At 36.8% G+C, this 23,217-nt stretch overlaps 1 protein-coding gene and 1 pseudogene across 1 annotated transcript; both read left to right on the top strand.

The window, feature by feature from the left end:
• The first annotated feature begins 4,691 nt into the window (after nucleotides 1–4,691).
• Nucleotides 4,692–11,635, top strand: LOC103942074 (protein RRP6-like 2). The gene is given in 15 exon segments (XM_009352275.3): nucleotides 4,692–5,596; nucleotides 5,759–5,914; nucleotides 6,619–6,777; nucleotides 6,853–6,936; nucleotides 7,135–7,214; nucleotides 7,337–7,387; nucleotides 7,810–7,886; nucleotides 7,889–7,917; nucleotides 8,453–8,535; nucleotides 9,117–9,162; nucleotides 9,498–9,585; nucleotides 9,693–9,859; nucleotides 10,124–10,348; nucleotides 10,443–10,544; nucleotides 10,878–11,635. Coding segments are annotated over 15 exon segments (2,682 nt in total). The 5' UTR covers nucleotides 4,692–4,897; the 3' UTR covers nucleotides 11,514–11,635.
• Nucleotides 11,636–12,952: 1,317 nt separating this feature from the next.
• LOC103942075 lies at nucleotides 12,953–15,503 on the top strand (annotated as a pseudogene).
• Nucleotides 15,504–23,217: the final 7,714 nt, after the last annotated feature.

The following is a 23,217-nucleotide window of genomic DNA, read 5'->3' as shown; positions in this document are numbered from 1 at the left end:
ACCGGATTAACTTTATGAACTAAAATGAATTGGCTTAGACTAGACTAAGCTAGATTAATTTAGTGAAGTTTTTGATGTTTTATCGGATTAAAAACTAAAATAATAAAAACAATAATATTTAATTCTTTCTTTTACATTTTTTTTTCTTTTTCTTTTTTCTTTTACTTTTCAAGAACTCATTTTCTCTCTAGAATGCTCTCCATTTTTTTTTCTCCTTCCCGTCCAATTGCCTCTTTGTCTCTCTCATTTTACTTTCTCCCTCGTCACCAAATTCTATTCTTTTTCACCACTTTCTCCCTCATCATGAAATTCCATTTTTTTTCATTCATTCTCAACAAAGCTTCTGATTTGTCATATGGGTTTTTTTCCTGAATTTTTCACAAGCTTTTGAATTTCATTTGGGTTTTGGCAGATTGGTATTTTTTGTCTTCTGGGTTTTGGCTGGCATCGTGGAGTTTGCCAACGATGTCCCAGCGGATAAACGTGATGGTCGAGAGCAATATTGGGAGTTAAGGAAGCCGAGGATTTGAGCAGAGGAGAAGCATTGCCTTTCGACAGTGAGCTCGGCAATAAACTCGAGATGTGCACGGAAAAAAGCAGATATGAGGTCTCATGATTCTAGGTTCTGGGCAAGGAGAGAGGGATAGAGTAGGAGAGAGTGGAACAGAGAGCAGAGAGAGTCAATTCTTAGCTAGTCCCATAATTTTCGGGTACTCCGCTAAGAACCTTTAGTGATGCCTTTTAGTCTATGCAACTTCAGACTAGTCTTATTAACACTAGTCCTGCATGCTATCAAACACAAGATTAGACTAATAGTTAGTCCAGTCTAGTTTAATGACACTTAGTAAGGGCAAACAAATGCCCCAAATATCTTTTAAACGTAACCAAATTCTCACTTAAATAGATCTAAATGCCCTCCAATTTAAAAGCCCATGGTAAGCATGGTTTGTATAAACGATATGTTTACATATGATTGTTGATATTTCACTTTGTTTGATACATTAAAAGAGTGTATAATTTGGTCATGGCAATCATGTTACAAGTAGGCTTTCGGTTTTTTTATGTACATATTGTTTTTTTGGGAGTTAATGTATCAAAACATACCAAAATTTGACACGTTGAAAAATATGTGACCCAATCCCATTTTTTAAACTCATTTATCAACATATAAAAAATATCTTTAGCTGCGTGTAGCACACATGATTAAAAAAAATATTAATAATAAAGGTTTGAAAATTTGGAGTTTTAATGATAAGGACAAAATAAGGTATAATGTGACAGCCCGTCCCGAAAATATCAAAAGCGTACGTGTGAAAAGACTGTTTTGCCCCTAGTTCGATTTTGTTACGTTTATTGGTTGTTTTTGCGTGTGTTGGCACGTTTTGGGCCACACACACACACTCCCACACCTGCACACCCTTCTGTCCCTTTCCCTGTCTCTGTCCCGAGCCCCTTTCCCTTCCCTTTCACCATATACGTACGGACACACACCCAAAACCATCAAAACACCCACAGATCGAAGGAACCAAGCACATATTCGAGCTCGTGAGGCTCGTATGAGTCTAACCATACCATTTCCAGGTAAGAACTCCATCATTTTCACGTCGATTCAACGATATCCGATTTGAGGTACTATTCATGCACACGTGATTTCTCACGTTTTAGGAAATTTCAAGCTTGTAGGAAGCTTGGTGAGGACCCAAGGAGGCTCGGAGTAGTTCGTTTGAAGGAATTGGACGTCGGGATCGTTGGTTTCGAAGTTGGCCGGAGTTGGATTGATTTTTCAGGTGAGATTTCGTGGTTTTTAACCCTTGGGTATGATTGTGTTCCTCTAGTCCTAAGCTTCATTTTGGTACCAAAATTATGAAATTTGGATGAAAAACGAAGAAGATATCGAAGTTTAAAGTTTTCACAATTTTCCGGCGCCGGCGACGGCGGCGGAGGCTCGCCGGGGAAGAAGACGGAATATTCCGTCAAATCTGACGGAATATTCTTGACGCCGTTGACGGAATCTGTCAAAACTAACGGAATATTCCCTACGGCGTCAGTTGACGCCGTCAGCGTGCCAGGCATGTGCTTGCGCGTGGCCGGCGCGTGAGGGCATGTGCGGCGGTGAAAAATTATTTTAAAAATTTGGGGATGTTCGTGAGGTTGAGTAGATCACGTTGGTGTATTCATACACCCCATTTGAGCAATGTATGAGAAGTTATTTCGAAAGTTTGGTTATGTGTTTTAAAATTAACGTTTTTATAATTATTTCGCATATAGGTGAGACATATCCCGAGGACGAGCGTGGTCACTTGAGGCAGGGGGGCTACGACCCTTCCACTTACCAGTGAGTGGGCTTTTGGTTTTCCGTATATACCTATATACTTATATTTTCCCAGAAATTGATTTTAATGTTTATTTGTTATATGCCATGCATTATATTATCATCATGTATGCATCATTAGTTGCATTATTGGGCGTATATATATTTATATACATATGCATATTTGGTGCTGTGGACGCACAGGTAAGTGCTAGGTAAGTGTTATTCATGTTTATATTCAGTAGTGATTCGAGATGCTTAGAGAGCTCATAACCTGCACCCCCGGTGTTAGTGCTTCCGCCCAGAGTAGGGCACAGTCTTTCACGTGTTGTTCACCTCCCGCACCACATGCTCAGCTTGGATCCAAGTTAGGTGCACAGTCCTGTCGTATATACCACTTCAGGTGGTTCCGACTCGTAGGTGACCCGCGATTATTCGCACAGCCTTCACGTGATCGTAGCATTAGAGCGTTTATATGTATTACACCCAGGCTTGTCGTACAGACCACTTTAGGTGGTTCCGACTCGTGGGCAAGTTTAGTTATTGTGATTGAGATCTGAGCTCTAGATACAGCCGTACAGGTCACGTTAGGTGACTCCGGCTGCCAGATTATATGTTATTGATATGATTTATACCTGAGCACTTGCATTTCATTTTGAGGTTCTGACATGGCATATTCTTAAACATGATTGGCATATCTATATATACGTACATATGTTTATTTTCTGGGAAGTATACAGGTTTTACGGCGAGGGGTTAGAATTTTGATTTTGAAATGGTTTTCGAAAAGCTTTATTTTTGCCCACTCACGCTTTTGTTTTGCGCCCCTCCAGGTTCTAACTATCCGGTTGGTTTGGTGGTTTCCCAGAGGGCTTTCCCGGCATTTCTGACAGATGATCACCAGCGTAGGGCCACCTTCGGGTGTACTGTTGTAGCGTCATTTTAGTTGGACTGCTTTAGGCTTTCTGCTATGAACTTGTGTCTCACTTACACTAGCACTTACTACTTCTACCTTATGTATGCTAGTTTTTATTTATTCGTACTTTTACGTTACTACTTTATTAGCTTCCGCACTGTGCACATGGCTGCGTCACTCCCACGTGACGCCCAGCATGCCCTGATCTTGTTCGGGGTGTGTCATATAAAGTGAATAGTACCATAATGGATTTTTTAGTATAAAAATATAGTTTTTCGTTAAAGTAAACAGTACTATAAGTTTTTCTATTAAGATTCACTAAAAAAAAGAAATTCTTTTGCATGCACATCTACGTGCAAAAGACTAGTTCCAATTAAAATGTCATTAGAGTTTTAAAAGGTCTTTTGTATGGAAAATGATCTTTTCCGGATCCTTTTTATGGGGATCCTAGGGATCCCGCGATCGTGATCGTTCATTGTATATCATACGGTCATAAATCATTTTAAAATTTAAAATTAAATATAAATAATATATAACGAAAACTGATTGCACGATGTACGATGAACAGTTACGATCGCGGGATCCTTAGGAAACAGATCCGGCGAGGATCTTTTTCCCATTTGCAATGGGCAACCTAATTTGGTATCGAATTCGCCATCCACGAGATTCGAACCTAAGACCTCTCAATTCCAATAAGGAGAAAATTAATTTTAATTTAGGGATTCGGGTGAATGATTTAATTAACCTATAATATAGGGATTCGGGTGAAGTAAAATTAATTTTACAATTAAAAAATATTTCCTAGAGACCAAACTAATTCCGGGACATGATCAATGTGATTAGGGTTGTAAAACACATTTGAACCATCTCACTTATACAAATACGTCTCATGATTCTTCATTATATAGGAAATTCATATGTGGTCTACAAAATATTATTCGAATTAGGAAAAACCCTTTAAACCTAGTTTGAGCATATCGATTAGTATTGTCCGAGTTCAAGCCGAATTTGAACTTAAGTAATATTATTTAAATTGAGTTAGATCACTTTGATACTTGTATAATATAAGTGAAATTAAATTGAATTACACAATAAGTCAGTCATAAGTAACAAAGTATCGAAATAATTATTGGTAAATTTTTTTTTTAAAAAAAATAGCAAATAGCAAATCGCATGCATCTCATTCATTAATTCCATTTTCAAAATTGAAAATCAAACTAGCTAGAAATTTTTCAATGTGCTCGGAGTACGGTCACGTTACAATTGGTTGATTTTTTTTTTTTAAATGTTAAACAATTGCATTATTACACTTGTGTATTAGTCCGTACCCATACCGCATTAAAAAATCTCTCCAAACTCATATATTCATTAGTCTTTGTCTCAATAATATCCTTTCCATTTTTGTGACAGACAAACATCTCATGCATTAATTATGTTGGTAAAACTGAAAAACTACTCTTGATCAAAAAAACAAAAAAAAAAAGAGAAACTGAAAAACTACTCGCACAATCTTCATCACGAATATCACGTGACATCCCGGTATATAGGTATAATCTAACAAACAACGGCCAAGGAACGAAACGTTGGTGATCACCAGGGAGGCAAAAGTAACTGTAAATGAAACCCTACCAAAACCCTAACCGATAAAATCCCCCATTTGCACAACCACCATGAGCCAAGACGCCATGACAGTGAACCAATCTCCGCCGCTGCAGTCGAGGTCCGACGCCCTAGAAAACCTAACCAAAGGCCCTCTCTCCTCGTCGATTTCCAAGCTCTCCGGCTCCTCGCGATTCTTGCCTAACAGCAAGGACTTCTATTTCTACCGCAACTTCGACGAATTCAAAGCCCCGATCGAGAAAATCACCAAGGAGGCGCAGACGATGCTCGGCTCGATTGGCTCGTCGGCGCCCGTTTTGGGGAAACCGATGGCTTTCCCCCAAGACTTGGACGACGCGTACGATTGGCTCGTTAATGTGAACGACGAGGTGCTGGAGAGGCTTGACTCGTCGGTGGATGAGTTCAAGAGGGTGAGGAAGGAGGCGGAGGAGGCCAAGCGGCCGACGAGTGCGGCATTGGACACAGACGATGGGTTTCAGTTGGTGTGTGGGAAGAAGAAGAAAAAGGGGCCCACTGGGTTGGCTTCGGCCAGTGGGAACGATGATTCGAGTCAGGTTTCCACCGCCGTGAAGGTGGCTGCCAAGGACAAGAAAACTGTGGCGGCGACGAAGCCCAAGGTTCCGTTTCATATACCAAGCATTCGGAGGTCTCAGGAGGAGTTTAACATTTTGGTTAACAATGCAAACCAGCCGTTTGAGCATGTTTTGTTGCAGAGAAGTGAGGATGGTCAGCGGTTCCTTCATCCCCTAGTAAGTCATTACTTTTATCATTTTTGTATAGCTATTGAATTTCAGGGTGATTTTATGTTGGGTTTTAAAAATTATTTAACTTTTGATGTTGTCTTAAATTATTTTGGGAATGTGCCGTCAAACAATGGGTCTTTTTCTAATTATTATTTTTAATCAATAAAGGAGGAGCTTTCTGTTCTGGATTTTGTTGACAACAACGTCGGGGATTTTGAGTCTGTAAAACCGCCTTCATTAAAGTCTACGCCATTCAAGCTTGTGGAGGAGGTCAAAGATCTGGAAGAGCTAGCAGCTAAGCTCTGTGCTGTTAATGAATTTGCGGTAAAATTTGACTGCAATGATCCCTTTTCGTTTTTCTTTTGTGAAAGTTTATCTACATTTCACGGTCAACTCCAACTACATACATTATCATCATGGTTAAAGTTATTTGCTTTTGCAGAATTTTGTTGCACTTGCAGTCACTATGATTAGGTAGAATTGATGATGCTGTCATCCATTTCATTTAGTGTAGAATTCATGGTTGTATTCATAGGAACTTGTAGCATAAATAGAATATATACCTAGGCTCACGAAAAATATACTTACAATAAACTTGCACAACCTGAACATGGTATTGATTGATGTCAAATTGGTGTCTATGCAAGAGTACTTCACCTTAGCATCTGTTACTAGCAATGGATTTGTATAAACCTTTTTCTCTCAAGTTCTTATATTTTTGTGTGATAGTTGTTTGTTATGGATTTTGCTCATTAATAATATACATAAATGTCAGATTATATTTCCCTCGGCTTTTTTCCCAGTGGATCACGAAGTTGCTTCTTTTAACCTTTTTCCTTTCACCTGTAATATTGCTACCTCTGTGCACGCTATATTTGAGTTCTTGAAAAGGTTTATTCATTCATAGCCGTGTGGAATTGCTAAGTTGGCATTTCAATGTTATGATTATTTCATTTTAGTATTTTACTTAAACTTCACATTTTGGCATTCATTTTCCTGTATTCTGACTTCTATCCTTTTCTGTGTAGGTTGATTTGGAACACAATCAATATCGATCGTTTCAAGGATTGACTTGCTTGATGCAAATTTCAACTAGAGCCGAAGATTTTATAGTAGATACTCTGAAGCTTAGAATTCATGTTGGGCCATATCTTAGGGAAGTTTTCAAGGACCCTGCCAAGAGAAAGGTTTGTTGCGTGCTCATTTGCATTTCTTACTTGGTAGCATATGATTTTTTCTGATAATATTTTACAATTCATCAGGTGATGCATGGAGCGGATCGTGATATCAGTTGGCTCCAACGTGATTTTGGCATTTATATCTGCAATTTGTTTGATACTGGCCAGGTGCTATACTATTCTTTGAAGCAACTGAATGAATGGATTTTCTTATCTTGCGAAGGAATACTTAGTTTCTTTTCCTTAATCTGGAAAAGAGTACCATGATTTTTACTTTTTGTTTGAATTTAGCTTTTCTACTTGAAATATACTTTTTCTTCATAATGTGTTGCTAACCAAGGACAATCACTTTGTTTTAATCCTCAGGCTTCAAGGGTGTTGAAATTGGAGAGAAATAGTTTGGAATATCTTCTACAGCACTTATGTGGTGTTACTGCTAACAAAGAGTAAGTTTTTGCTATTACTTCGATTTCTTTAATCTTCTAAATGCTCGTAATTAATTTTCCCTCTTTATATTTGATAAATTCATGTGTTGGTTCTTTGACTTTAACTACTATTTCTCCTGCAGATACCAGAATGCAGACTGGAGATTACGCCCGCTGCCTGAGGAGATGGTCAGGTAAAATGTGGATTATGGTATTTGTTTAAGTAGGCAACTTAGCGAGTATTAGTTCTGTAGTCTCAGAATAACTGTTCAATCCTAGTTTTATAATCGACACAATGTTAAATTTCTTTCTTATTTGTTGGAGAATGATTTGACACTTATTTTTTAGGTTAATCTAGAGCGGCGGTTTCTAGTAATGCCAAAATTAGTTTTAAGATTAAGATAACCTCCAAATTGAACTTTGGAGTAAACAATGCAGTAAAGGAAGTCTTAATGCATCATGTTATTTTGCTTTCCTGGTTACATGATTATTTTCGCCTTTTGGGTGTTTTTATTAATAATTATTTTAGATGTTGCATTCTCATGTCCATTCCTTTTATATAAATTTTTTTTTTTATTCTCCACAGTTATCTAAAGAAGCTTTCTTTTCTTAACAGATATGCCAGAGAAGATACACACTATTTGTTGCATATGTATGATTTAATGAGAACACAGTTATGTCTGATGCCCAAGGATCAGAAAACTCTGACACTCCATTAGTAGAGGTATAGTATGAATGAGGATCACATGGTCTTCGTTGCATTGAATATTTCTTTAATGTTATTTTATGCTCTCTCATTATCTACATTTTTAACACTTGTGTATATTGTTACCTACTGAACTGCTAGTTTTGCCTTTATGAGACTGTTTTTACATTATAGAATTTGCTTTTTGGGTTGGCCAATATCCATGTTTCTTGGTGTTTCTGTTCTGGGAATGAAGTTAACCATATGGAATGTCTAAGTTTTTTCTGTTTTTAAATTACCAAGACGAATTTTGTAGCACTTCTAATAATGTGTATGTCGATATTATTTTGTTTATAGTATCTGCATATGGATTATTGTTTGAATTGGTGTTTTATTGTGTAGGTATCCTTCTAGTATTTTGTGAACTAAGTATTCTTTCATATAAAGTGAATATGTCTTGATGGTAAATTTGTTTATACATCTTAGGAAATGGTTCTTCCAATTATCTTGTATTATATATTATTTTCCATTTACTATCATTTGGCAATTTTATTCAACTCTTTTTTCCCGACAGGTTTACAAACGCAGTTATGATATATGCATGCATCTGTATGAGAAAGATCTTTTGACAGAAAATTCTTATCTCCACATATACGGGTATGCTTTTTTGTGGCTGGGCATATGTTATTATTTATTTCTTTATCTTTTCTTTTTCTCCTTTCGTATTTGGGCAATTCTTTCTGGTCTTGGGCATGACTCCTCTCCAATCCCCCCCAATCCCTCAATTTCCCTAGTTCATGCTTTTGTTTTCTTGACCACAATTTCTTTCAAAGGTTGTTAAAATTATTACGCATCACTTAATTATTTTGAGGTTTTCATACGCATTGTACATTTTTAATGTTAGACTAGTTTTTCCCTCAGAGAGCACACATCTTTTCTGAATTTCATCAAGCCCACCACCACTCTGTAACAAAGATCCAGTCACATTAAAGCTCCATTAGATGTTTCCTATAAGTTGGTAGGGATTGTGTAAAAATCTTGTGCCTTCAATTAAATTGATGAGATGACCTTGTTGGATTTAACTGTTAATTGAGGAAATATTAATATATGATACTGGTGAGGGAGTCCAATTCTTTTTTTCTTTCTGTAAGTATGTCCATGAATGGAATTTTGTATGCATTACCTTTGTTTATATATTATAATGACTTCAATTTATATTATTTTCTATTTTGATGCAGGTTGCAAGGTGCTGGTTTCAATTCTCATCAGCTTGCCATTGTTTCCGTATGATGCCTCCTTATTTTCTTTTATACATTGTTCAACTTTTAACTGTTGGCTAATCTTCATCTGAATTGTTTTATATCGTATCTACTTTTCCAATATGATTCTCATTGTTCGTTAATTCTAACTATGTCCAATGAGTGAGTTTTTACATAAGAGGACTAGTTAAATATTAAATGTTTTGGCACAATCATAAGTTGATAATCTGTTTCCTTATTGAGCAATGTAATATATACTTATGTTACACGAGGAACTCAACTTTTTGTCTGGTGTTGATTATTGCGCAATATAAAAGGTTATACACTACTTATACTAGATTAATTGTTAAATGGTTTCAGGGGCTTTTTAAGTGGAGGGACGTTGTTGCCCGAGCAGAGGATGAAAGTACCGGCTATATATTACCAAATAAAACTCTTCTTGAAATTGGTAATACTTTTATAAAGTTCCTTGTTCTTCAAGCTCAATATTAGCTCTTTTCTCTTTTTACACAGTAGATATCTGACTTTCTTACTTCTGTTTTTCTTCGGTAAAAGCTAAACAGATGCCTGTCACCACTAGCAAGTTAAAGCGGTTAGTGAAATCAAAGCACCCGTACATTGAGCGTAATCTTGGTTCAGTTGTTAGTATCATTAGACATTCTGTGCAAAATGCTGCTTCTTTTCAGCCTGCTGTTGAACATCTGGCGGCACGCGCAAGAATGGTAAGCCCTATGTTTAATTGTTTGGTGATCATGAAGACTGGGCATTCATGTTTGCCTTTCTGTATTAGGCTTTCATTCATGTTTCCTATGGAATGTTATGGACAAAAAAACTACTTTGCATGTATTGGGTAACATTTAACTATTCTATCATGATAAAATCAGTCCTTTTCTCCTCCATTTTCAAATTTATAATTATTTTTAACCGTAATTCGATGACTATTTCTTCACATTTTTATCTATAGTTAACAGTACACCTTTTTGCAGGCATCTGAAGAGAGAATATTGGTCAATGATGGGTCTGAAGCCCCGTCTCAGCAGCGTAAAATGGAGTATAAGGAGATTGCATTTGGTGCCTCCGAACTTGTAAGAAATGGACAAGGAAACTCTCTTGAAACTGGCAGCCCCATTTCAGTAAATCTTAGACAAAACAGTGTTCCAAGCCAAAACAGAGAAGCAAGCAGCATTCCCTGTTTATTAGATTCAGCAAAGGTTTACATCCATTGGCATTTTTTGGATGTTTATCTTGTTTTATTTCTTGCTCGTGGAGCTCTAGTCTTAAAATAGTTGTGTATTTCTGTTGTAGGTTACTGGAGTTAGTGTTCAGGTGCAAAAGAAGCCTAGCCGTGCCTTTAGTTCGCTGTTGGGGAGTTCAGTTCCAAAAAGAAAGTTTGACGCCAATAAAAAGGTTAGTAAGAAGAATGCTGTTGTAAATTATATGCGTGTAATGGAATAGGTCATCTTGGTCTTGTATTACTTGCAATCGCAGCTAGGCATAAATCTTGCACCGTTGTATGTTACAAGTCAAGTAGAAATATTGCAACCACAAATGTTTTGTTATAAAGATTGCTCACCTTCTACACAAGCATTTAAGTGATCAGTGACCGTCCTTTTTTACCCTGACTATTTGAATCATATATTGGTGGTGGTTTCTTTTTTACTTATACAACTTGTTTTTTGTGTAATCTTCTTTAGTAACTTGTACATTATTAACTCTTGTGCTACTTGATTGTCTTTCTAGGACAAGGAAGGTAATAAGTTGGAGCAAATTAGATCTTCAGTGAACTTCCCATTCCACTCATTTTCGGGCGGGAGTGAGAAAACCAAACCAATAGTGGAAGCACAAGATAAAAGTTCGGATACTCCCCATTCTGAAGGGCCGCTTACTGCATCACCCCCTAGGTCTGGTTTAGATGACATCATAACGTTGGAAGATGACTCGGATGGAGGTGAGCCAGTAGATGGTTCCTTAGAAACCAGAAATGAGCCTAAGGAGAACGATTCAGTACTATCAGCTTTGGAAAGGGATAGGGAAGACGAACCTGTGTCTCTCTGTGGTTTGTCCTCAAGCTTCCAAAATTGCATTCAGTCGCTTAACCAAAACAGGAAGACAAGAGAAGTGGAGAAGTCCCAGGAATCTGGTGGTTTGCAGGTGAAGCCTTTCGACTATGAGGCAGCAAAGAGTCAGGTCATATTTGGAGCTAAACCGGTCAGGGAAGCTGGAGCTGCGGAAGGTGTGAAGAGCTTAAATTCAGAGGGAAAGAAAAAATCTTTAGCTGGTCGAGTTTCAAACGATGATGGGTCAAAAGAACTAGGCCAGGGTAGACGACGCCAAGCTTTTCCGGCAACTGGAAATAGAAGTGCGACGTTTCGTTAAGTTTCCGGCCTAGATTTGTTCTGTATCATTGTAGAAATGACATAACTTTTCAAGTTGTCAAAAGAAATGCAACGAAATTGGAAGCTAAGAAAGGGAATGAAATTAGAAGTGTTTTCTTTAAACACGTGGGTCTTTAAAGAGCTTTAGTTTTCAGAATGGAAGCCATAAAACTAGTATCGAAGATGAAATTGTGAGAGTTCTTTCAATAAAGAACTGCATGCCGGAGTGCATGTTTCTGCACAAACAATGTACGTACATGTTAAGATTGTTTTCCGTCACTTCGGTAATGCGTCATCTGGTAACGAGTTCATAACTAAAATTGAAGTAGAAGATACTCGAAAAGTAAACGAAACAGGCTCGAAGCTTCTTGGTCATCGGAAAAAGATGGGAAGTAAGCAGAAGTCAAGTAGAGAAAGCTATTAAGAAGTCTTGTACAAGCGAGATACCGTACTATGGATGGAAGGAGTTATGCCATTGTATCTCGGCGTGAGTTGAACTCCGGCGGCTCGACAATGTTGGGGATCGTCGGCCAGGTTGGGGCCGATGATTTGCATAAATTAAATTTCTCTCTTGCTTGAGAATATTTTAGAAGAAACACTTTTGAAGCGCCGCTCCTTCTCTTTCTCTCTTGCAAAGAACAAAATGGCTATCTCGCTGCCGATCCCTTCCTTGGGTTGGGATCGGCTGGCAACCCTTTCTTTGTGCAATTTCCATTTTTTTCCTTTCCCATCTAGAATCTCAGACCATGCCCTTCGCGGAAGGCTTGTTTTTTCGGCGTTCTTCGCCAATTTTCAGCGTTTTTCAGTGTTTATAACCGTATTTTATCTTCGGCAAACCTAACCCCCATCTTGTAATTGCCCTTCTTCAACCCCAACACATATCATCCTCCATTTCCTTCATAAGCTCCCGCCTCTCACACACCACTCCTCCCACAATCTTTGCTCAAAATTACGAGGGACAAAAGCCCCTTTTTTGCTCCCTCTATTGATAGATCAAGGGCCCTCTTTCGCCTGACTGGTGTGTCGGAATATCTGGGCAGAGCGTGTGTGCTGCAATGCTTTCGTCGAATTCAGCACGAAGTTGATTTTCTTAGGGCAGGTACCCTGCTGCTGGTGAGGTGGTAGTGGTGGCGAGAGCAACAACTGTGTTATGACTTTACAGGATAAAGATTATAATTCTCTTTTACGTAATGATATTCCATTTTAATTGTAGCTGAAAGGTTTTATGGTCGATTTTCGTCTAATACGAATTTAAATTATATTATTACTATCATATTTTGAGATTAAACTCATTTCCTTCATCTTAGTATAAATAATAAATAAAAAAAAATTGTCTCTCTCTAATTTTTACTGAACTCGTTTATGTAATGTGTATTGAATCTTTCCTCGTTCAGTGAAATTTACGTTGTTTTCGAAAAAAGAAAAAGAAAGAAGAAACACTGTTGACACTATCTGTCAAAAATGCTTTAACTAGAAGCACCGCGAATAAAAATAAAAATCTAAGCCACAGTAAGAATAATACAGTTGACTCCTGAAAGGGTAATCCGTGGTTGATTTTCTCGGAGCCAAATTACCAATTACAAGGTCAAAGCCAACGGTATTTGGCATTTGTGTATGGGCTATTTGGTCATTTTACATTTTGGTGTGACCATCTAAGCCTAAAACCGCGGGTCGTGGTTGGGGTGCGACACCACCGCCAGTTTCAATTCAAATCTATGGGTACTAATGGCGGAACTGCAGAACCTTGTTCTTAATATTTCCTTAGTTTATCCCACAATTTACACACTTTTTTCCTCTTCCACACCACAATTCCATCCATGCAGGTGCAGCCCTGGTTTTGGTTTCTCTCTCCTCCTCTCCCTCGATGGCTCAATCCTTATATTGATCCTTGATCTTCCCCTCTCCCCCACCGTTAAACAATATCTTCATCGTCCCACTTCTCTTTGCTTTGAGAATCAGTTGTTTCTCTTGCTTCTTTGTTTCTTAATTTGGATGTTGAGTTCTGGGTTTTGAAGGAGAAAGTCTTCTGCTGCATCTGAAGTGAATATATAGTTATACACACACACACACACACACACACACACATATATATATATATTACACCTATGACTATGGAGACTGCGAGGGTGGTGGAGCAGGGAAGACATCAGAGGGTTGTTTCGCGTGTTGGGCATGCTAGCAGCAGCAGCAGCAAGGTTAGGTATCAAGTGAAACAGGGTATAAGGAAGAGAAAATGGAGCCGGAAGATTCAGCATCCTCTTTCATTGGCGCCGCCGTCGACTGTTCCAACTCCGCTGCAACAGCTGTTTGATGCGTGCAGACATGTTTTCAAAGGCCATGGACCGTTCCTTTGCCTCATCATGTGCACAGGCTGTGTCGCATTCTCGGTACGTTTTTCGGATTTACCATGTTTCGTACTGTACTTTTGTCTCTTCGATTTCCTGTCGCCTTTTCGATCAATGTATGTGCGTGCATCTGAGTTGATTGCATTACTGCATGTTTAATGTGGACGCTCTCCATCTTCTTGACAAGCCAATTTTATTGTGGTACTGTAGATGATATGAGACCAGAAGACATTGGGCTGAGTAGGAATCTCCAGTTCTTCAAGCCTAAAGCTGTTGTGAAGGGGACTCCTAGGGTCACGTATACGACCATATACGAGTGCAATAAGTTTTCGGTAAGTCTAGTACTTCCTTCTACCTAGTTTGCCCAGTATTTAATTCGGTCGCTTCTGCAGAACTGACTATTAGTTCCTTCAAGATCACCGTATAGGGTTCTTTACTAGTTAAATTAATAGCATATAAACATTATGAGTGATTTGCAAAGTTTCTTTTTCAAAAACCATTTACTAGGTCGATTGTTGATTAGGTTCTCCTGTTTATTTCCATGTGCAGTTGTGCTGCTTTTTTATTCCGGTAAATGGCGTTATCCCACTCCATAACCATCCAGATATGACTGTTTTCAGCAAGCTTCTACTAGGCAAGATGCATATTAAATCATACGATTGGGTTGATCCCGTTAATTCAGATGGCTCCACGCCAGCCCCTCAATGTGAGTCAATATCACTCTCCTGTAAAGTTAAAACAAAACATAAAGACTATCTGGGACCGTGTCTTAACCGGTATCTAATACTAGTAGGATGATTTTGCAGTGAGACTGGCCGAGTTGAAAGCTGATAGCGTCTTCACAGCCCCTTGCAATGCATCGGTACTCTATCCAACAAAAGGTGGCAACATCCATGCCTTCACAGCCATAACACCATGTGCGGTGCTCGATGTGATTGGACCTCCGTATTCTAAAGAAGATGGCCGGGATTGCTCATATTACAAAGATCATCCCTATGCTGCATATTCAAGTAAGTCACCTCTTGCTCTGTGGCCTTCATCACTTGCTTCTTTGACAAATTGCCAAATCTATTGTGACAACCACCAAATTATGGTCCTCAACTTTTGCTGCTTAGGCAAGGTCCTCAGTATTCTATCTAACCACTGAAGAAATTTGAACTCCTGATTTCTCAAATTCTTTGAAACATAGTTCGCAGCCTTATGTTAAAACTTGTGAAGCAAGTGCAGAGCTTAATATACTTAAAACTTTGATTACTGGAATTTGATGCATGTTTGAGTTTATAAGCTATATCTTATTCGCTTGCCAATGTTTCGATGCAGATGGAGGAGCAGCAGTAACTGAAGAGAAACGCGATTGTTATGGATGGTTGGAAGAGATTGAAATGCCTGAGAACGCAAAAATGGACATAATTGAGTACTTGGGTCCACAAGTTAGTGAGACGAGTTCGTAGCACTCCCGATGTATGCCCTTCGAGTATATATTCTTCTCCACGCTCTGCTCTAAACGGAAATCTCTCTTTTTTCTTTGGTACAGTGTTAGAATTAAGATAAGATGGTTGTAGAGCTTCCTTTTAGTTATTTTGTTCTTTCACATGTACCATTTACTTCACATGTTTTGAGAAAAAAAGTTGGATGGATTTGGTTAACCTTTGTGCTCATGGTTTATGAATTTGGCTAACTTCTTGGAATTCAAATTTTGTCATATAACTTTTTAAAACTCAACTCGTGTCATATTTTACTATTAAAGTCTGTTGAATAAATTTGTTAAAACTATTACATGGCAAAACTCCTAAAAAGATTGGTAAGAGTTATTTTCTTATTTGGATAAGAAAACTTCAACTTAATTTTTATTTATTTATTAATTTTTCAATCATATGACACCCATCTCAGCAACAATGGGTTTTATTTGTGCCACATAACAATTTTGATGGATTTTTAACGACTTTTGACGATAGAGGGAAAGTGAGACGCGAGTTGAGTTTCAGTTAATGGAATAAAGTGATAAAATTTGTGTTTCAGTGAGTTAAATGAGATCCGAGTTGAATTTTCATGGCTAATGAATTGTAAAATGTTGAGAGAGAGAATCTCGCGTTTGGGCAGACATATAGGGGTCCGTTTGGTGGACTATATGAGATTGGGTTTTAGGGATAAGATTGGATTGACAAAGACATGTAAGACATAATTTGTAATCCATGCATAATAATAGGTTGGATAACTACTTTATTATGTAGATTCATAATTCATCATGCCTAATCATGTCCATCTTATATTTTTACACAACAAATAAGGGATTGGCCTAAAGTTCATTCTGATTGTTCACAACCTATCCCAACTAGCCCACCAACCAGGCCCATACGGCTTCAAGACACGAATTAGGGGTGTGTTGAACCTGAGAATGCAGGAGGTGAGACAGGTGGAGTTTTATGTGTGTTGGTCGGATGGGTGTGTTCGTCCGGCCGACCGAATATAAAAACTTGTGGACTGAAATAGCACTAGAGTGGAGTCCTAGATCAAGTGAAAAGGGAACATGACCTAGGTGGATCTCCTGTTCCAGGGGGCCGATACCTTTAATAAAGCATATCATATCTAATCACCTGCCAAATCTATCTTCATCTGTCCTATGAAAGAACAATGTCCATTGAAAATTAAAAATCTTGTGGAGTGTATAATGAATTCTCAATGATTATGGGTTTGAACTTCTGAAATTCATGAGAAATTAATAAATTATTGGATAATCATAACAAGAGGTCTAGTGAAATTACGATAGAATTTCCAGTCAGGTATGCTCTCTGATCTTGGTTTGAGGTACGAAGCTAGCAAAAATATGAGTGGTTTCTAGCTGAAAGCTTTAGAAGGACGTGTTTCATTTGACTATGGTCAGGAGTGAGCTGAAATGCCTTTAGCCTTTCCAGGCCTCACTAGGATTTAAGTCTACTATTCAGGGTTTGGGATACCTCATGCTATGGCAAAAAATAAACCAATTATCAGATTCAAATATAAGATATTAATTAAACATTGATGATATAACGATTAAAGATTTGACGATATTGTGATCAACTATTGAAAACTGATCAATTTAACAATTGAAATTTGAAATAATCATTTCGGCCAATTTCACAAAAGATAAAGTTGTTATAACGGTAAAAAAAATGGACGATATTGTGATCAACTAGTGAAAAATGATCAATTCAACAACTGAAATTAAAAAAAAAAAAAAGAAGATCATTTTGGCCAATTTACACACAAGATAAAGATGGTAAGAAACTTAAGCTAGTTAAAAACATTAATCCTTATACATAGGTATTGAGTTCGACTCTCCCTCTTTGAATATTATTTGTATAAACAAAAAATGGATAAGAACATGTGTGACTGTGATAGGTTTACAAGGAAACTCTATGTGTAGTAGTTATGTACGAGTCCTAAAATGTACAAGTACATGCTGAATATTTAACCTGACGGTCCTGACCATTTGTTGCTTAGGCAGGGTCCTCAGTCATTCTATCTAACCACTGAAGAAATTTGAACTCCTAATTTCTCAATTCGTTTAACGCAGAAAAAATGCATCAATAGATATCCCAAATTCTCACATTCTTTGAAACGTAGTTCGCAGCCATATGTTAAGCATGTGAAGCAAGTGCAGAGCTTGATATACTTAAAACTTTGATTATTGGAATTTGATGTATGTTTGAGTTTATAAGCTATATCTTATTCGCTTGCCAATGTTTCGATGCAGATGGAGGAGCAGTAGTAACTGAAGAGAAACGCAATTGTTATGGATGGTTGGAAGAGATTGAAATGCCTGAGAATGCAGAAATGGATATAATTGAGTACTTGGGTCCACAAGTTAGTGAGACGAGTTCGTAGCACTCCCGATGTATGCCCTTTGAGTATATATTCTTCTCCACGCTGTGCTCTAAACGGAAATCTCTCTTTTTTCTTTGGTACAGTGTTTGAATTAAGATAAGATGCTTGTAGAGCTTCCTTTTAGTTATTTTGTTCTTTCACATGTACCATATACTTCACATGTTTTTAGAAAAAAAGTTGGATGGATTTGGTTAACCTTTGCGCTCATGGTTTATGAATTGGCTAACTTCTTGGAATTCAAATTTTGTCATATAACTTTTTAAAACTTAACTCGTGTCATATTTCACTTTGCCTTTATACTGTTAAAGTTCGTTGAATAAATTTACATGAATAAATTTGTTAAAACTATTACATGGCAAAACTCCTAAAAAAATTGTTAAGAGTTATTTTCTTATTTAGATAAGAAAACTTCAACTTAATTTTTATTTATTTATTAATTTTTCAATCATATGACACCCATCTCAGCAACAATGGGTTTTATTTGAGCCACATAACAATTTTGATGGACTTTTAACGACTTTTGACGATAGAGGCAAAGTGAGACGCGAGTTGAGTTTCAGTTAATAGAATAAAGTGACAAAATTTGTGTTTCAGAGAGTTAAATGAGATCCGAGTTGAATTTTCATGGCTAATGAATTGTAGAATGTTGAGACAGAGAATCTCGTGTCTGGGCAAACATATATGGCTTCAAGGCTTCAAGACACAAATTAGGGGTGGGTTGGATCTGAGAATGCAGGAGGTGAGACATATAGGGATCCGTTTGGTGGACTATATGAGATTAGGTTTTAGAGATAAGATTGGATTGACAGAGATATGTAAAACATAATTTGTAATCCATGCATAATAATAGGTTGGATAACTATTTTATTGTGTAGATTCATAATTCATCATGCTTAGTCATGTTCATCTCATATTTTTCCACAACAAATAAGGAATTCGCCTAAAGTTCATTTTGATTGTTCACAACCTATCCCAACTAGCCCACCAACTAGACCCATACGGCTTCAAGACACAAATTAGGGGTGTGTTGGACCTGAGAATGCAGGAGGTGAGATAGGTGGAGTTTTATGTGTGTTGGTCGGATGGGTGTGTTCGTCGGGCCGGCCGAATATAAAAACTTCTCGACTGAAATAGCACTAGAGTGGAGTCCTAGATCAAGTGAAAAGTGAACGTGACCTAGGTGGATCTCCTGTTCCAGGGGGCCTATACCTTTAATAAATCATATCATATCTAATCACCCACCAATTCTATCTTCATTTGTCCTATGAAAGAACAATGTCCATTGAAAATTAAAAATCTTGGAGTGTATAATGAATTCTCAATGATTATGGGTTTGAACTTCTGAAATTCATGAGAAATTAATAAATTATTGGATAACCACAATAAGAGGTCTAGTAAAATTCCGGTAGAATTTCTAGTCAGGTGTGCTCTCTGGTCTTGGTTTGAGGTACAAAGCTAGCAAAAATACGAGTGGTTTCCTAGCTGAAAGCTTTAGGAGGACGTGTTTTTGACTATGGTCAGGAGTGAGCTAAAATGCCTTTAGCCTTTCCAAGCCTCACTAGGATTTAAGTCTACTATTTAGGGAATGGGATACAACATGCTTCGACAAAAAATAAACCAATTATCAGATTCAAATATAAGATATTAATTAAACATTGATGATATAACTATTAAAAATTTGACGATATTGTGATCAACCTATTGAAAACTGATCAATTTAACAATTGAAATTTGAAATAATCATTTCAGCCAATTTCACAAAAGATAAAGTTGTTATAACGATAAAAAAAAATAGACGATATTGTGATCAACTAGTGAAAAATGATCAATTCAACAATTGAAATTAAAAAAAAAAAAGAAGAAGATCATTTTGGCCAATTTACACACAAGATAAAGATGGTAAGAAACTTAAGTTAGTTAAAAACATTAATCCTTATACATAGGTATTGAGTTCGACTCTCCCTCGTTGAATATTATTTGTATAAACAAAAAATGGATAAGAATATGTGTGACTGTGATAGGTTTACAAGGAAACTCTATGTGTAGTAGTTATGTACGAGTCCTAAAATGTACAAGTATATGCTGAATATTTAACCTGACGGTCCTGACCATTTGCTGCTTAGGCATGGTCCTCAGTCATTCTATCTAACCACTGAAGAAATTTGAACTCCTAATTTCTCAATTCGTTTAACGCAGAAAAAATGCATCAATAGATATCCCAAATTCTCACATTCTTTGAAACGTAGTTCGCAGCCATATGTTAAACTTGTGAAGCAAGTGCAGAGCTTGATATACTTAAAAACTTTTATTACTGGAATTTGATGCATGTTTGAGTTTATAAGCTATATCTTATTCGCTTGCCAACGTTTCGGTGAAGATGGAGGAGCAGCAGTAACTGAAGAGAAACGCGATTGTTATGGATGGTTGGAAAAGATTGAAATGCCTAAGAACGCAGAAATGGATATAATTGAGTACTTGGGTCCGCAAGTTAGGGTTGGTTTGGTATTGATGTGCTTTGAAAAAAAAAACTGTTTCTGCTGTGCTGTGAGAATAAACTCATTTTTGCAGCTTCACGTTTTCAGTTTTTTTTCACCCAAAACTGTGAAAATAAGCTGTTTTTAAGTGTTTACTGAACACCTTTTTGAACTCAACTTTTTTTTATACCTATTTTTTATAAAAACACCTCAGTACCAAACCAGTACTTAGTGAGACGAGTTCGTAGCACTCCCGATGTATGCCCGTCGAGTATATATTCTTCTCCACGCTCTGCACTAAACGGAAATCTCTCCTGTTTTTTTCTTTGGTACAGTGTTTGAATTAAGATAAGATGGTTGTAGAGCTTCCTTTTAGTCATTTTGTTCTTTCATATGTACCATACTTTACATGTTTTGAGAAAAAAAGTTGGATGGATTTGGTTAACCTTTGCGCTCATGGTTTATGAATCTGACTAACTTCTTGGTATTCAAATTTTATCATATAACTTTTTGAAACTCAACTTGTGTCATGTTTCACTTTGCCTTTATACTGTTAAAGTCTGCTGAATAAATTTGTTAAAACTATTACTTGGCAAAACTCCTAAACATTTGTTAAGAGTTATTTCCTTATTTGGATAAGAAAACATCGACTTAAATTTGTTTTTGTTTATTAAATTTTCAATCTTATGACACCCATCTCAACAACAATGGGTTTTATTTGTGCCACATAACAATTTTGATAGATTTGTTAATGAATTTTGACGGTAAAGGCAAAGTGAGACACAAGTTGAGTTTTAGTTCAAGGAATAAAGTGACAAAATTTGTGTTTCAAGGACTTAAATGAGATCCGAGTTGAGTTTTTAGCTAGCTAATGAATTGCAGAATGTTGAGAGAGAGAATCTCGCATATGGGCAGACATATATGGCTTCAAGGTTTCAAGACACAAAATAGGGGTGGTTTGGATATGAGAATGCAGGAGGTGGGACATATAGGGTCTGTTTGGTGGACTGTATGAGATTGGGCCATAGGGATAAGATTGGATTGACAGAGACATGTAAGACATGATTTGTAATCCATGCATAAGAATAGGTTGGATAACTACTCTATTGTGGATTCATAATCCATCATGCATGATCCTGTCCATCTCATATTTTGACATAACAAATAAGGGATTAGATTCAATTTCATTCTAATTGTTCACAACCTATTCCAACCAGCCCACCAACCAGGCCCATACGACTTCAAGACACAAATTAGGGGTAGGTTGGACCTAAGAATGCAGGAGGTGGGATTGGTGGAGTTTTATGTGTGTTGGTCGGATGGGTGTGCTCGTACGGCCGGCCGAAAATAAAAATTTCTCGACTGAAATAGCACTAGAGGAGTCCTAAATCAAGTGAAAAGGGAACATGACCTAGGTGGATCTCCTGTTCCAGGGGGGCTATACCTTTAATAAAGCATATCATATCTAATCACCCGCCAAATCCATCTTCATTTGTCCTATGAAATAACGATGTCCATTGAAAATCAAAAATCTTGGAGTGTATAATGAATTCTCAATGATTATGGGTTTGAACTTCTGAAATTCATGAGAAATTAATAAATTATTGAATAACCACAACAAGTGGTCCAGTGAAATTACGGTAGAATTCCCAATCAGGTATGCTTTCTGGTCTTGGTTTGAGGTACGAAGCTAGCAAAAATACGAGTGGTTTCCTAGCTAAAAGCTTTAAGAGGACGTGTGTTATTTGATTGTAGTCAAGAGTGAGCTGAAATTCCTTTAGCCTTTCCATGCCTCACTAGGATTTAAGTCTACTATTCAGGGTATGGGATACCTCATGCTATGGCAAAAAATAAACCAATTATCAGATTCAAATATACGATATTAATTAAACATTGATGATATAACGATTAAAGATTTGACAATATGTGATCAACTATTGAAAACTGATCAATTCAACAATTGAAATTTGAAAAATAATCATTTCGGCCAATTTTCACAAAAGATAAAGTTGTTATAACTGATAAAAAAAAAATTAACGATATTGTGCTCAACTAGTGAAAAATGATCAATTCAACAATTGAAATTAAAAAAAAAAAATTGATCATTTTGGCCATTTACACACAAGATAAAGATGGTAAGATACTTAAGTTAGATAAAAACATTAATCCTTATACATAGGTCTTGAGTTCGACTCTTCCTCATTGAATATCATTTGTATATAGAAAAAATGGATAAGAATATGTGTGACTGTGATAGGTTTACAAGGAAACTCTCAACTTTTATGTGAAGTTAAAAGGCTCTCAATTCCATGTTGATTGATTCTTCCACTTTAAGAAAGTGGGTCTTTCAAACCCTAAAGGCTCCAGTTGTGTCCCAACAAACACAATATTGGAAAATGCTTTTCCTTATTGACCTCCATTGGCCTCCTGATATGATGTCGCACACTTTCTTGAGCTAGGGACAATAATTTCTAAATTATTTTACGGAAATCTTGGTGCATTTCATGTTGTTCTAATAAACTATGAGAGAGACGTTGCAACAAATGGAAGAAAATCGTGACAAGATAATCAAATTTAACATAAAATGAAGGGTTTGTAAAATCTTAAAAAAAATAAACAAATTTTTCTAGATAAAATCTGAAAAGGAGCAAGTGCATATATAATAAAATAAGATAGTACTTTACCTTAAGTGGTGGAAAGCAATAATGTACTTGGGGCAGGTTCGATTCCTACCGATCTCTTTTTTCCTTAATATTTAATAATTTAATCCAATAACGCTAGTGTTTGTAATAAAAAAAAGAGAGATAACTACGTGTATTAGAGGGATTCATAATGGATTTTCAAAGCCATAACTTTCTTAAGTAGTATTCTGAAAGAATTTTAACAAGGTTACATTTTGTGAGTATTTTTGTAGAGATTCACAAAATCAAAATTAAACATTGTAAGTAGCTCATGTATTTTTAGAATAATGTTTTTGTAGATATTCACAAAATCAATCAAACCTTGTGAGAAGCTCATATTT

Source organism: the organism of the source record quoted next, unplaced genomic scaffold, assembly GCF_019419815.1.
Source record: "Pyrus x bretschneideri cultivar Hongxiangsu unplaced genomic scaffold, Pyrus_bretschneideri_v1 Contig47, whole genome shotgun sequence".
NCBI lineage: Eukaryota > Viridiplantae > Streptophyta > Magnoliopsida > Rosales > Rosaceae > Pyrus > Pyrus x bretschneideri.
The sequence above is the reverse complement of the archived record's forward strand: the minus strand, read 5'-3'. Positions and strand labels throughout refer to the sequence as shown.